Source organism: Rattus rattus, chromosome 9, assembly GCF_011064425.1.
Source record: "Rattus rattus isolate New Zealand chromosome 9, Rrattus_CSIRO_v1, whole genome shotgun sequence".
Taxonomy (NCBI): Eukaryota; Metazoa; Chordata; class Mammalia; order Rodentia; family Muridae; genus Rattus; species Rattus rattus.
Genome location: NC_046162.1, coordinates 26,076,593 through 26,092,827, shown reverse-complemented (window position 1 = coordinate 26,092,827; position 16,235 = coordinate 26,076,593). Strand labels below are relative to the sequence as shown.

The following is a 16,235-nucleotide window of genomic DNA, read 5'->3' as shown; positions in this document are numbered from 1 at the left end:
CATATCAGGTATTTATTTTACGGTTTGTAACAGTAGCAAAATTACAGTTATGAAGTAGCAACAAAATAATTTTATGGTTGGGGAGGCATCACCAGAACATGAAGTGTAGTAAAGGGTTGCATCATTAGGAAGGTTGAGAACCAATGGAGTAGACGAAAGAAGCAAACCCAATTCTGTGTGTGGAAGAGATGGTGTTGTAGTGATCTTGAGATGAAGCCCTAGTATGTGCAGGTCTCTTCTGAAGCTTGAACTCCTGAGGTGAAGTGATGGTTTGACAAACCTAGTAACTTCCACATTCTGATACATTCCCAAGGTCTATAATACTGGTTGGAGGCGTGGATACGTACTGCCCAGTTGCATTAGGTCACAGGCTTTACTTAGAAGCTCATAAGGACATGCTTGGGCTGTGAGAACACAATGCAGCAAAACCATATCTGCATCCAGACTATCGTTCTCAAGATGTGCTTCCTGGCAGCAGAATAAAGCCAGAGTCAACTGGCCCAGCAGTCAAGTTTTTCTCCAACCCTTTTGGGGCCAGCATTTCCTGAGGGCAATCAACCCTGGTGAGGAGAATTGATAAAACTGTCAGTCATCCCTCTACAGAGAGGAGAGGGAACTGGGTCATTTGCTCAGTGATTGAGTCGTCTCTTCTGCGTTTGTATCCGTCTCTGATTTCTGCAGACCCTCATATGGTCAGTGAACTCTGAGATCTGCGATGGCTGCCTTTGCTTGAGTGTCGAGATGCATCCTTCTGACCCCTGGAGTAGGCAGTGGGAGCCACTGTCCTGTTTGGGTCCAGAAGGCATTCTCCAGAAGAAAGTTTAGCCAAGGCATCTCGTGAGCACGTGTCATCCTTAGAATGCTCTCTACTGCACCTTGGACCTTGGAGAACCCAGTCTTCGACTTGCTTCTGTCGGGGAGGGCTAGAGCTCTTTGAGGTACTGGCTCCAAAGTCCTGCTGTGCTTCAGGTGCTACTGGATGACACGGGGGCTGAGTGTGGACAGTGCCAGTGGCAGGAGCTGAGGCAGAAGCAGAAGCAGGGGTCGGCCTCTGTTTGCTTCTCCAGTTCTGGATCTCAAGGTTTCTTTTGTCTGTGGGCAGCTTGTCAATTTTCTGAGCTTTTGAGATTAGAGACTTCCCGTATGTCCCTTGTAGAGACAGGAGAAAATACCTAATGGGAAATAAAAGGAAAAAAAAAAAAAAAACGGTTTTTTTGAATTGTTGTTAAAGGTAAAAGAACAACATAAATCCCATTTGTCTCTACCTAAGGACCAGGCCTGATTTCGATAAAGAAGGCCATAAGTTACTAGCTCTAGGAATAGACCATATGTCCCAAGAATTAGGCCATAAAACACCAGCTCCAGGAACAGACCATAAAATCCAAAATAGGTCATAAAACCCCTTCCTAAAGAATAACCTCAGGATAATCGCAGAAATGGGAAAATGTCTTTTCCCAGGATAGATCATCAGTGCCGGACACCTCATCCTATAGGTAAACACTCATGACATAGAAATGCAGACCACTGACCACTCAGCACAAGTTAATCAGAAGCTGACCCCTGTGACTTCCCCAGCACAATACAGTTTTAGATTACCCAACCCACTCTCTAAATATAGAAGAACTAACATAGTAGCTAATCAAAGCGATACTAATGTCACTGCTTTGGCCCCTACCAATCACGTTAGAGATTACCTAATCCTTCTAGACCTCTAGTTCCCTATAAGAAGGTCTGCCTGCCTTTGTCTGGGGTTGCCATTTCGGAGAATGGCTGACCCTGCATGCTGATAATTTCTGCAGAATAAATGCTCTTTGCCTTTGCATACTAGCTGAATCTAGGGTCCTCCTTTAGGGATCTTTGGAGCCTTACCAAGGGATTCTGGCCAGCTGGAGGAGCATGGTCTGGCAGGCATTGCCCTTCTCTCACATTCCCTCTGCCTTGCTAATACTCATTAGATTAGATTCCTCAAGCTGGCCACCCAGGTCTACTCTCTTACTTAGCCACTTCCTCCTTCCCAGGCTGATTACCAAGGTCTAGCTATCAAAGTATTGAAGTCTAGCAATCAAAAGTTTCCTTTGGCTCATCTAATTAACACACCCAATTAAAATTAGATACCCCCATCCTAATGGGGAGTTTCCCCTGGTACTTTTATAAAACATCATTTTCCTATGCATTAAGTCTGTCTCCTTTCTATCCAGAGACAGTCCTTTGTCCCATTCCAGGATAAATATTCCCCTTCTCCCTTGTTCCCTTCCTTTCCTCCCCCATCCTCCATTTCTTGTCGTTAGTCTCTTATTTCCTGTCTCCTTTGAGCTGAAAACTTGGTCTTGGGGGTCCTGAGCTGATTCTTCCCATAACAGTTGTCCACTTCTTAAAATGTCATTGTTAAAAGGGCTCTTAGAATCTAACTTGGCAGAGATTGTCATTATTGGACTCTGAGTGCTCAAAGTTAATGGTGACTGCCTCTGGTGGTGCAGAGGAAGCCTGAACGCACCAACGACACACAACAGTTAATGCTTATTCTGTACCAGGACTGCTTGAAGCGCTTTGCTGAGTACTGACTCAATTCTCCTCAAAAAAAAAAAAAAAATCCATGTGCTTGGTACACTTGAAGAACAAAAGGCTCTCTCTGTTCATGATAGGGCACACATGATTCCATCACCTGGAGACATTGCGTATTTTGTGATGTTTGTACTATAATGAAATTGCCTGACGCTGTGGCTCTCATTTCTTAAGCATGTTTGTACAATGCATAACTATACCTTTGTTTCCCTTTGTATACAGATGTAGAAACCAATCCAGCAGTCTGTCTGATGTCAAGTTATGGTCAGACCTAAGGACTCTAGATCTACAGGCTAGTCTCTCGTTTACTGTACTTATGCCAGCATTTTCTACGGAACTTTATTTATATAATTCGTCTTTGCCCCGTAAAGACACTTCTAGATGCTGAGGAGAGATTGTCAAGGTCTCCTGAAAAGTCTATAGCTCACCCTGACTTGTCTTCTTCCTGCCAAGCTGCACATAGCCTGTGGGAGACTCTCACTTCTGGATCCCAGTTTATCCAGGTGGAAGGGTGAGAATGTTAAGTATGTGTTATCTTGCATCACAGGCCACCCACATCCCTTTCTCTAAGTCTTATCTAAGAAGCAGCCCACCTGGCCTGGAGGACATTGAGAATGTTAAATTTAAAGCCTCTTAAGAGAGTGTCTTTCATTATTGTATTTCAAAGTTGCATGGTGAACCCACTGGGGTCAAGGGTTTTCTCAAGATCATAGATCTCACCAGTGAGTAGATAGGGGACCAAGTATATACTTCAGGAAAGATTGGATTTCTTATCTGGAGACTGAAATTTCCCTAGTCTAAATCTACCCAGGACAGAGCCTTTCTCCTCCACCCTCTAGTCAACAAATATGTGTTAAGTTCCCACAGCAGTTAGGTCCTATAGGATTAAGGTTTGGACAAGAGAGAACTCCTACTTTCCTGTTGCATAAGAGTACAGTTGCTGATAGAGAGAACATTTAATTACTTGCTCTCATTTGAAGACTATTCTCGAAGAAGGGAGCTCTGAAGAGACTGGTTTTAGAGGGCAAACCTCGAGGGAAGTTATAGATGCTCTCTGCTTTTGTTAGACTCTATGCAGTTGATGAATGCGCTAGAGAAATGCAGCTGGAGTCAACGAGAGGCCTGTGTTGGGAAGCATCTGGGAAAGATTTTTCAGTTCAGAACAGTGATTTTTATATCCATGGAGAAAATATAAAATTAGGAGACCAGAGAGCCTGGGATAAAGGCTTGCCACCCACTGTACCTAGGGTGTAAGTGGCAAAGGAAAGAAAGAGAAGTTGGAAGAGATTCCAATCACAGGTCATGTTGAACCACCTCTCCAGCCCATCTGACCTATATTCTAGGTCAGAATTATTTCTTTTATTTTTTGAGATTATATAATTTCCTCCCATCTCTTTCCTCCCTCTAAGTGGCCCATATATCCTTCTTTGCTCTCTTTCAAGCTCATGACCTCATTTTCATTACTTGTTTTACTCTCTCTCTCTCTCTCTCTCTCTCTCTCTCTCTCTCTCACACACACACACACACATTCCTAAATACAGAAATACAACCTGCAAAAAAAAAAAAAAAAAAAAAAAAAAAGTCAGGGGCAGAGGGCCCAAAGACTGTTAGACTGCTACAGCCAGTGGAAAGGATTAAGAGAATACATGATGGTTTAAGCTCAGTATGTTATTCTGCTTTTAAATCTGTAAAAAATAGTTTGCATACATCTGTGCTCTAGTTGAAGGGAATTTGAAATGTCCTTTTGACCTGAGTGGATTAACTAGACTAAGGTTAGTGGCTGATTATCATAAGATTGGCAAAGGAGATCAATCCCCATTATGAGTAATGTGACTTTCAACTTTAAGCTGGGAACAGTTTTCTACAGCAAACATTCTATCGTGTGGATTTATATAAACAAACAAGAATTATGCCAAAGTTGTTTAAGTCAGGAGTCCTTACAACTATTAAAATAATCCCTTCATTATCAGAAGCAATCCCTTTGGCCTTAGTAAATAGAATTAAACAAGAATTCAACGTTGTGGTGATAAGTCAGCAAAGATTTGGCCTGTATACCGTGGTCACTAGCACGTACATACTTGCTAATGTTTCCCTAACTCATCCCTTGTCTGTTCAGCCAGCCATCAACCTGATGCCCATCTGTTCTCTCCATGTGTGTCAACAGTCCTCGCACATGTTTCAGTGACCTTTCTTTTTTTTTTTTTTTTTTTTTTGGTTCTTTTTTTCGAGCTGGGGACCGAACCCAGGGCCTTGCGCTTCCTAGGTAAGCGCTCTACCGCTGAGCTAAATCCCCAGCCCCTCAATGACCTTTCTTAAGCTGCTGCTGTAGCCTTGTAAGACTCTGGCTCCCATAATTTTTCTGATGAACACTGGGTTTATGAATTTCTTTCTGGCTTTGAGGCTATAGAGTGCGTCTCAAACATGAGCTCACTCTTCAAACAGAGAAGCACTGTTATTGTGGTATTTTCTTTGAAAATGTGAAAGCAGACGTTTTTCGGTGGGAAGTGTCAAGAAATAGTATGTGAGTATGAATGATTAATCAGGAAAACAGAGCCTTTAAAAAAAATGTGACACGTGCTTTAAACTTAAGCGATGATAAAATGTTGGCTACTTCATAAAAATGCAAATTTCTGAGAGAAATCTGAAGTTCTGCTTCACAATCTTCCCTGCGATGACAGGAAGTTCCTTGTCTCCATGTGTGCACTGCATGTGGCTTGCTGGGACGGCTGCCTTTCCTACAGGCCCTCACGTGCAAGACTCCCTGACTAATAGAAAAAGATCATAGAGCTTGAAAAAAATGCTCCCTTACCACACAACAAAATTTATAGGCCAGGGAGGTAAAATGATCACTCCCACATTCCATATGTTACAACGGAGGTCATTTTGTTTCTCTATGGCTGACCTGGGACCTGAGTCCATGTTATTTACCCTCTGGCTTATTGTTCTTTTATCCTAGCATCTCAACTCTGGACAACGATCCCAAGGCCCCAGTGAACCTGAGTGATTTAGAGGCTTTATCGAAACACACTTCTGGGTATATCTCTGTGTGTGTTTCTAGAAAGGTTTAGAAGAGGAAGGAAGAGCCATCTTTAAGGTGGGCTGGGGTCCTGGGCTATGCAGAGAAAGTAAGCTGAGAACCAGTAGTCATGTCTCTCTGCTTTCTGAGCATGGGTGCAATGTGACAGACTCCATGACAAACTTTATCTCCAAACTGTGAGGTGAAATCCTTAAGTTGATTTTGCCAGGAATTTCTTCACAGAGACGAATACATTTGAGGTATGTGAACTTAGGGGAGACTGGGAATTTCAAAGGACATTGCCCAAGAACTCAAACCTTGGTAGAAGAGCCACGGCTGGTGTGAGGAGACAGGTGAGGTAGAACATGGGGTCTGAGAGCTGCCTTTCCATCAACCAGTAGGGATTGGTGGGGCTGTTGCAGGTGACGCAAGTGGCGTTGTATATTAGGGAAACCACGAAGTACATCAAAAAGCTGCCGAGGAGGACAAGGCCATGGAGGACAGTCTGTGAAGGGACAAAGAAGATGCTGTTGGAGGGTCTAATTAGGTTATGGGGCAGCAAAATGCACACAGCTTAGTTAACCTTTGTTTTAAACCATTCTGAAGAGGCATACACATATCAAACACTCACAAAATGAGCACATCTTGGATCAAGCTCTGCCTAGCTAGGTTGGGAAAACTGACTCAACTTGTAAAATACTGTTTAAAGAAAATATAGTGGCTAAGAGCATCTCAGACAGTAGAATTTGAGATGAACATCTCAAAGAATTTGAGATGAACATTTCAAGCATACTAAGATAAAATTAAAGTAACAACATATCTCTTGGCAAATGGCCTGCCTATCTTTGTTCTTGAGCTTAAATTTCAGTGTTCAACACGTTTAGGAAAGATCCGTACATGTTTACACATTGTGTTTATGGCTAAATTTTAACTTCATCATCTATAGGAATCCCTTTTACGTATGGATTGGATGTTTGTGCCTTTCCCAATCTATATAATGACGCTGTCAATTGCTAGAGTTTGAACGAGAGGCTTTTGGAAGTATTTTAGAAGCCCTGTTCCCATTAATGGACTTAGTGCTCTCGGAGACCCAAAAGAAAAGACATCTTTCTTTCTCTTCCTTCCAGGGATGTATTAAAAAAAAGATAGCTGTCTACAACCTGGAAGGAAGACTTTTCCCCAGACAATTCCTGGGCTAGGATGCTGACTTTGGACTTTTAACCTCGAGAATGGTAATCTATAACTTTTTTTCCTGTTTAAGCCCCATTATCTACAGCATTTGTTATGAGCCCCAGGCAGACTTAAAATAACTCTGCATTTTCTTTCACTCAATGCTCTTCTTGAGATCCATGTGCGCACAGATGTTATATTTCTAGCTTGTTCATTTTAACTCTAGAAGCTTCTTGACTCGTGACAGAGTTATGCCTTATAAACCTGTTGTAAGTAGAAAACAGTGTATGATACAAATGCCTCTGACTATACCTGACCTTCTGAACACCCCAGCCTACCAGTGTAGCACTGGTACCACCATAAAATAAAACAAAACAAAACAGAGATATAAGCTTAACTGTTGCTAAGATGGGACTACATGTGTTTGATTGTACAAAAAATACCACTGTGAAATTTATCATTCCTAAACATTTAGGCTTTTATTATGTGTATATATGTATACGTGTGTGTATGTATATAAACATGAATATACACACATAAAATTAAAAGCAATGCTGCAGCAAACATTTTATATGTTTCCTTACACATATGTAAGATTATTTGTTTATTACTATTATTTGTAGGGTGCATACTTAGAAGTGAAATTCTTTCATAGCGTTGGTGCTTTAAACTCCTTTGATTGTTTTAAAAAATCACCCTGTAGAGCAGTGGGTCTCAACTTTCCTAATGCTGTGACCTTTAATACAGTTTCTTATGTTGTAGTGACTCCAACCATAAAATTATTTTGTTGCTATGTCACAACTAATTTTGCTACTGTTATGAATCATAATGTAAATATCTATGTTTTCCAGTAGTCTTAGGTGACCCCCGTGAAAGGGTCATTTGACCTCCAAAGGAGTCACGACCCACAGGTTGAGAACTGCTGCTCTTGAGTTTCTTAGCAGTCTGCTAATAGAAGAAGAAAGCTGTTGAACTTCTTCACCTTTAACAGTCTGCTGTAAAGTCTTACCAAAACAGAATGATTTAGTTGCATCACTCTAGTCATAGAATAAGTATAACTGTCATTTGAATGTAGGTGTTCCTTCAAGGCTCTTAGGAGGCACCTACAGCCCTACGTGAGACCAGAGGAGATAGGGTGTTTTGGGGAAGCAATTGAGTCATAAGGGCTATGGGCAGAGAATGGATTTATAGAAGAGGCTGGAGGGAGAACATTCTGCCTTTATAATAAAGAATATAGTGTCCACTTTTGACTCCATCCCCCAAGTAAGCCATCTTGGAAGTGGAGGAGTTAGACAATAGTCCCTTCCCAACTTCGTGTCCTTATATATGTTCCTAAGTCTATAAAATGGGAGTATAAAAAATAACCTAACACTAAGGGCATAGTGAATTTTAATGAGGAAATATATATGTGATTCATGATGATTAATACTGGGCATATGATTTTGAGTTCTTTAGAGTTATTGATTAGGGAAACTTAGTAAGAGAACTCTCTCTCCCTATCTATCTATCTATCCATCCAAAGTTAGAAGTTTATTTTAGTGTCTGTTTTCCTCAAACTCCATCTTAGTTTTTGGGACAGGATCTTTCATTGAACATGGATCACTGATTCTGCTGGACTGGCTAGTTAACCATCTGCTGCAAAGCTCTTCCATCTCCATTTTTTTCTAGCACTGGGATTATAGGTACCCACCACCATATCTGGCTTTAATGTGGGTCCTGGGTATCAAATTCAGGCCCTTACCTTACCGATTGAGTCACCTCCTCACCCTGCCTTTATGATTTAAGCTACCAAAATATGATATTTGCAAATGCTTGATATGTGTGGTAAATAAGTTAAATGAGTAACAGTCCTGTGTGCACAGCCTCAGCTGTATTCGGCCAGCCTTTCCTAGCTCTGCAGTCCTCCTGAATTTTTCATCAGTATATCTCTGGTTTTGCAACTGTCTCATTGCTTCATGTTTGTTAGTATTGTCAGCCTGGCTGGATCCTGAGGCCAACAATGCCAATTCCACTGCTTTACAAGGGCACAGCGAGAAACTAATCAATTTATTGAGCTAGATCAACTATATACAGTAAAAGAACTCTGAAATCTGAGCGCAGTCAATGAACAAGAATACAGGTTTTAAGCTAAATGGCCTGTGGGGTCCTTACCCATGTCTTCATTTCCATTGCCTGGTGCAGGAGGATGGTGGTGAGTGAGATGGTGTTGATTGGTGTTCCAAAAGTAAAGACATCTATGTCTGAACCTCGGTAGGTCTAAGGAGGAACAAACGGGCACTGTCAGGTAGGCATATCTGGGCATGCACAGACTTAAAGCTATGCTTTCAATACAATGAGGCCAGGAGTCAAGGGAGGGGGAAGGAACATGATGAAGAGAGCGGAAAAGATGGGGTTCATTCAAGGAAGCGAAAGGTAAGAAATGCTATTAAATTGCTTAGGAACATGCTTGCTTTGGTCAAGGAGGAAAACCATGGTGGAGTGGTACACAAAGGCTTCCTGAGCATTTCCCAGGCACAGCATAACTGCTGAGGGTAGGCGTGTTTCCCTTCAAGGAGTTTGGTCTTTCAGGCAGGGCAGGAGGTGGTATACTTTAAGAGGATGAGAGAGTGCTGTAAGGACTAGATACCCTGGGAGCACAGATGAGGTTTTGTTAGCTGAGACTGGGTTATGATAAAGGAAATGATAGTCTAGACAGAGGGCAAGTCTAGGAGTGGCCAGTATGATGGATTTTGTGAGCTTGGCATGAACCTAGACATATCTGGGAAGAGAGATTCTTAGCTGAGAAAATGCCTTCATAAGATAGGCCTTTAGGCAAGTCTGTAGGGTAATGTCTTGATTAATGTTTGTTGTGGGAGGGTGCTACTCCTAGGCAGGTGGTATTGGGTGCTATAAGAAAGCAAGGTGATCAATTAATGAGGAGAAATCCAGCAAGCAGCATTCCTCTGTGGCCTCAGCTTCAGTTCCTGCCTTTAGGTTTCTGACTCAAGTTTCTGTCTGACTTCCCTCAGCGATGAACTGTGATGTAGAACTGTCGAGCTGAATAAATCCTTTCTTCTTCAAGTTAATTTTGGTCATGGCAGTAGGAAACTTAACTATAATAAATGCTTTCAATTCTAGGGCAGGAATTATAGATACTAAGAAGCATAGGATAGATCATGGCCAAAGGTACCTCCTCCCTTAGGGAGGCTGGGCACCTTCATAGTCACTTTAGAAGGCAGGGGAATTACAGATATGCTATAATTTCATGGTGATAGCATAGTGCACAGGCACACACAGAGAAGGGGCAGCCACAGTAAGATGAGAGGGCAGAGGAAGTCAGACAACATGGCCACTAACGATACAATCCCATATCTAAGCAGGGCCATGAACCAACGCTGAATGGTTTTCCTACAAGGGATGATAACCCAGTGTAATGACAATATTTGGTTTTTCAAGAGCTATCCAAAATGAAGCTTGGCATACATTGTTCTGTCTTCTCAAACACTTTGGGCTGGATGTACTCAGCTAGTAATTTGCGGTCTCTGCCACGATGTACACAACAAAGATACTATTAGTCTTGATTTTGTCTAACTAAGACTAGTGTCACATGTGCCTTGTGTGTCTAGGATGGGGCTATATGACTTACCAGGTAGGGGATAAAGAAACAGATGAGGCTCTGGTAGAATGCATCAGCCATGGAGACCCAGAATGTTGGCAGGTTGTAGCACTGCAGGTGAGAACACATTAATAACTCAGCCTCTGGTATTTGCGAGCATCTTCCTTGTGTGTGGCTGGGTTTGACAATATGATACTTTGCATACCTGTCATCTTAGCCACAAAGGAATAAAGTTTTAGCTCTGCCTCATACACATAGTGTAGTGGAAATTATGAACCTTCTCTGAGAACTGCTTCTTTTTCCCATAAAATATGGAGTTCAAGGGCACTAAATGCAACTGTGCTTTGGTATCTAGGAAGTGTTGTCAACGCCACTGTCAGTGCCATACATTAGCTCTGTCACTAGTACTGCTATTCTGAAGTCACTGAGTGCCATCTGCAATGAAGTCATTCATAGACTAGGATCAATGTTCCCAAAAGTCAGAGGTCAACTCTTTGAGACAATATTTCTCATCGTGTACTTGCTCTCCTCTCTCTCTCTCTCTCTCTCTCTCTCTCTCTCTCTCTCTCTCTCTCTCTCTCTCTCTCTCTGTATGATATATACTGAAGGACCTCATTAGGTACCCAGCATGGCTATGGGGGTATAAAATCAGAAGAGCCTGAGATGGGCTATGTCCCCTCCTCTTCTTCTTTATCTTGGCTGCTTGGACTGCTGTATTGTTCTCCTCTGGGTTAGGACTTGGTCTGATTCTTGGGCTGTCCACAAAAATAATCAATGGCTCTAAGACACCACCTTTGCTCTTCTTCACACCAGGTGCCAAGGCATGAACTGGACTCTCAGGTGTTTCGAAGCTCTTTCCTTACAACTCCCTTGTGGGCAGCCCAATGTTGCCCCTATCTCTTCTGTGTAGCTTCCTTGTCTGTGCCTTGTCTAGTCTCACTACTTGGGTTATATCTTCAAGTCATTCAAAGCTTCAGTATGGCCTTTGTAGAAACCTACATGATGACTTCCTAAGCCCTCTGAAGTTTATTTGATTAAACTTGTTCTAGACTCTGTATAATCTTAGGTCTAGTTCTGCCTTCCTTAGAGTGACATAGAAGCATTCACTCCATGCCTTACTAATGAGGAGAAAATTAGCTGTTAGTCATAGGGATCCCCCAAACCAGGAGCCATGGTTTGGACATGATTTGAGTGTATCCCCAAGGGTCCCATGTTGGAAGCTTGGTCCTCAGTGTGATTATGTTTAAGACATGTTGCCTAGTGGGAAGTGGTTTAGTCACTGAAGGAAGGTGCGTCTGGATTGATGCTGGCTTACAGAGTGAGTTCGTTCCCATGAGAATGGGCTGTTAAAACAGAATCTCACTAGCTTCCTGTCACACCATCTGATCTCCCCTTCTCACATATGCTTCCAGCATGATGCCACCTTCACGTTGTGATGGAGCCAAGGACACCCTCACCTAAAAGGCTGAGCAGACAGAGCTGCCTGATCTCAGACTTTTAGCATCAGAACTATGAGCTGCATAAAAATCTTTTGTAGTGTTATCCAGCGCTTGGTGTTTTTATCCAGCGCTTGGTGTTTTGTATGAGGAACAGAAAACAGTCTTATAACTGGTCTTGGAGGGTTAATTGCTCCATTCCACAGCCTGGAGGGATGGGATCTTATCATATATACTCCACAGTTTAGCTATGGCAATTGATGTGATAGAATTATGATGTTATTAAAGTATACTTACCAGTCTTATCTAACAATCTTAGCTGCAATTTTGAAACAGTCTAGAGTCACCCAAAGTCACAAAGGAGGAAAGTGACATATCTGTGGCTAGGCAGTAGAATTCCTGACTAGTAGCGCAATACTCTTTCTCTGACTTGCAGGAAACAGTCAGATCAGAGGGCAGAGAGAATCCGAAGCTATGTCCCCATGCCTTCTGGAGTTCCTCACCTCAGAGTTCTGGCCACTCTGGTATAATTCAGGCAACGCCAGGAGTGTTTCTGCAGAGACATCTTTATCGAGGATTCCAAAGACGATGGGTGGCAAGGACGTGAAGAAGAGATTGAAGAATATCATCTGCCAATAATCGATCATGGTGGAGCCCGAGAAACCACAGAAGAACTGGTACCAGAACAGCAGGTTGACATAGCACTGCAGGCAGGAAGCATGGCTTCGTGAGTGAGGGCCTTGCGTGCCCTGTGGTGGACTATGATGGTTACGAGCACAGGTTTGGGAAGTAGAGAGGCTGGATTTTACATGCCTGGGTGTATCAATTACTATAGCTCTGTGACCTTGGGCAAGCTATGTCATCTCTCTGAACATTTTATCATCAGTCATGGCACATGATATACTAACAGTATCCCAGTGGTAATAGAGAGTGGGAAGGGATGACAGGAAGCTGAGCAGTGGACTTCCGGGTAAAGATGGCAGAACACAGGTTGTCTCTGTGTGAGTCTGTAACGGAGAGAGTAAAAGCAAGGGTGAAGAGACTTCATCCTAAAGACAGATAGAGGAAGAGGAAAAGCTTGGGAAATCCATGACAGAGGTGAAAGGAATCAAGATGCATGGCACAAGAGACACAGGTGACACAGCCTGGTAGAGGGAGGAGACTCAGATGCCGCTTCCAAAAGGTAAAACAGATAAAAGCTTCGAGTTATCCCCCAAGACATTCTCACAACATTCATACAGTCAAACCCAGTGGATTCTGGTGAGACAGAAAATTCCTCCAGCAGATAGGTTAGCAGTAGAGATAAAACCCATTTTGCTATACTGCAACTAGGAGGACAGCACCCAAACGTCATAAAGAGAGTGATCTCACATTAAAGACTGAGCAAAAATATACTTGGGGTTCTGAGTTTAGGGAATATCCAAAGATCATGGAGCTTTGATGTAGCTTGCCTTAAGGGTTGGGTGAAAGAAGGCTCAGATGCTGTGCGGGCGGCTAGGTCGAGGCTGGGGGTGGTGGTGGTGGTGGTGGGGTAAGCATGAATAGAGGGAATGTCTCACCCACTCAGAATTACCCTTCAGTGTGACGATAACTGAGTCTGAAGTCAGGGGTTAGATCAAATTATGAAACCACCTGTTTTGCAGCGCACCAATCTTTGAAGTTCCAAAAATATGAAAGCAGGTCCTCTGTGAGACCCTGCCTTCCCCAGCTAAAACAGCCACCCCAGGATGGTAGAACATATTTCCATATCATGCAAACCTAATTGTGGCTAGCAGACATGCTGATATACAAGGAAAGAGAATGCTTCCTTCTGAAGAAAACTCTGGGGAACATCAGATACTTGTCTGACAGGACAGGTAAGAGGTCACATTTTAACTGGTCCCCTCTACACATACTTGTAGTTCCAGTTTGAAGGTCTAAAAAGAAGCTACCCTGTCACCCACTCCCTTTTAAAATATACATTTAGCATAGGATTTTTATTTACTGTATTGTATTAATTTACATCAACCTGATTTTTAAACAAGATTTATTTATTTTATGTATGTGAAATGCACTGTCGCTGTCTTCAGACACACCAGAAGAGAACATCGGATCCCATTATAGATGGTTGTGAGCCACCATGTGGTTTTTGGGAATTGAACTCAGGACCTCTGGAAGAGCAATCAGTGTTCTTAGCTTCTGAACCACCTCTTCAGCCCATCATCAATTTAATTTTTATTTATGCACTTTCTAATTTATTTGTGTTTTTGTTTCTCCCTTGTTTCCTTCCTCTCCCCTCTCCTATATTGAGTCATATTTTCATTTACCTTACAGGTCTTTAAAAAGTAATGCTTTTAAATGTCTTTTTATTCCCCCCTTATACTGATCTAATTTAGAACTTTTTCACTATTGGGAGAACTTTTAACATTTTCTTTAGTTTCGGTTCACAGCTCTTTCTTCTCCTAGTTATAACAATCCTTTCCACCCCTCCCCTTTCCATAGATTCCACCAGGCTTCTCCCTTCTCTCTTCCTCCCATTTCCCTCCTTCATCACATCCATTACTATTTTCACCCTGACTCTGAATTATTTTTAACTCCATAGCCCATGCTACTCTCATTTTCGGATCTGTGCTCATTGATGGACTGTAAAGTATAATTCTCGACCTTGCCTGCTGAGATGCTGCTGCTCCTGCTGTATTCATTTTCTCCTGGCTGAGTGGTGTGGGGACTGAGCCTTCAAGAGCTCAGTATGAAGGAGGTTTCCCCCATGCAAGCACAAAGAGATATGCATAAATTGCTAGACAGAAATCCAAGAAACATGAAAAACAAGACAACACAACTCCTCCATAATTACACAGTGTCTCAACAATGGGACTCAAAGATACCCACATGGATGAAACACTGGTGGAAGGTTTCAAAACCTTGAAAAGAACATACAAATAGGTTGCTAAATCCAATGTGGATCCTAGAGAGGAAAGTCATAACACAGGATGAAAATTCATGAAGAAAATTAAGATTTGGATGAAAAAAGGAAAGGGATATTGGAAGAGACTTTTTAAAAAAAAGCTAGAAAGGAAGCTCAATGAACAAAATGAAAACCTGGTATAAAGCATTTCACAAAGACTCAAGCTAGCAGCAGAAAAAAATGTCAGGGATGCGGGAAAGGAAAGATGAAACCCTGCATTCAAACATCAATTAATGTATATGATTGCAACATCCTCAGACTGTGGGGTATGACCAGGATACAGAACTTAACCTGGGAAACAGAAGGAAGGACTGAGGCAAACTGAAGGCACAGATATTCTAGTTGGTGAAAATTATAACAGAAAAGTCTCCAAATCTAGAGAAGGAAATAATCATTTAGAACCCCCAATAGATATGACTAGAGAACCATGACATGTTCTACAGTCAACATGTCAAAAATACAAAGCTAAGAAACGACATTAAAAGTGGTAATGAGAGGCCTGGGGAGACAGTGCCGTGGTAAAGTGTATATCACACTAGTGGTATGAACTGCTTCTGAGGGAACCTGAGCTTAGTTCTGAGCACCCAGATTCACAACTGACTTCTGCTCAATTTCTAAGGGATCAGATGTCCTTTGTGATCTCTGCAGACACTGGACTTTCATACAAAAATCCCATATCATGCACGCTAAAAGTAAAAATTCTTAATAAAATCTTTTTAAAAAAAGCTGTAGGAGAAATACATTACAGACTCTTGGTTTTTGACAAAGAAGCCAAAATCATACGTGGAAAAAAGAAAGAATCTTCCATAAGTGGTGCTGGTCTAACTGACTGTCTGAATGTTGAAAAATGAAAATAGACTCATATTTGTCACCTTGCACAAAGCTCAAGTCCAAGTGGATCAAGAACCTCAACATAAAACCAGATATACTGAATCTAATAGAAGAGGAAGTTGGAAAGAGTCTTGAACTCATGGGCACAGGGGGAAATTTCCTAAACAGACCTCTAATGGCTCATGTTATAAGATCAAGAATTAATAAATGGGAACTCAGGAAACTGGAAAGTTTCTGTTAGGCAAAGGACATAGCCAGTAGGACAAATCAACAACCTACAGATTGGGAAAAAATTCTTCACTAACCCCACGTCTTATAGAGAGCTAATATCCAAAATACATAAAGAACTCAAGAAGCTAACCACCAAACAACCCAATCAAAAAATGGAGTATAGAACTAAACAGACAATTCACAATAGAGGAATCTTGAATGTCTGAGAATCACCTAAAGAAATGTTCAAAGTCCTTAGTGATCAGGGAAATACAAATCAAAATGACTCTGAGATTCCACCTTATACCAATCAGAATGGCTAAGATCAAAACCTCAGGTGACAACACATGTTGGCGAGAATTTGAAGAAAGAGGAAAACTCCTCCACTGCTGATGGGATTGCAAACTGGTACAACCACTCTGGAAATCAATCTGGAGATTCCTCAGAAAATTGGAAATAGATCTACCTGAA

The 16,235-nt window shown here is 41.9% G+C and overlaps 1 protein-coding gene across 1 annotated transcript in view; it reads right to left on the bottom strand.

The window, feature by feature from the left end:
• Positions 1 to 631: 631 nt before the first annotated feature.
• Atp10b (ATPase phospholipid transporting 10B (putative)) overlaps positions 632 to 16,235 on the bottom strand; it is a 175,367-nt gene continuing 159,763 nt past the window's right edge. The window contains exons 19-23 of the mRNA XM_032911974.1: positions 12,283 to 12,483; positions 10,374 to 10,454; positions 8,900 to 9,004; positions 5,896 to 6,083; positions 632 to 1,172 (exon numbers count right to left, since the gene is read on the bottom strand). Coding sequence (XP_032767865.1) covers positions 686 to 1,172; positions 5,896 to 6,083; positions 8,900 to 9,004; positions 10,374 to 10,454; positions 12,283 to 12,483 — 1,062 coding nt within the window. The 3' untranslated portion in view covers positions 632 to 685. The remainder of the gene's footprint in view (positions 1,173 to 5,895; positions 6,084 to 8,899; positions 9,005 to 10,373; positions 10,455 to 12,282; positions 12,484 to 16,235) is intronic.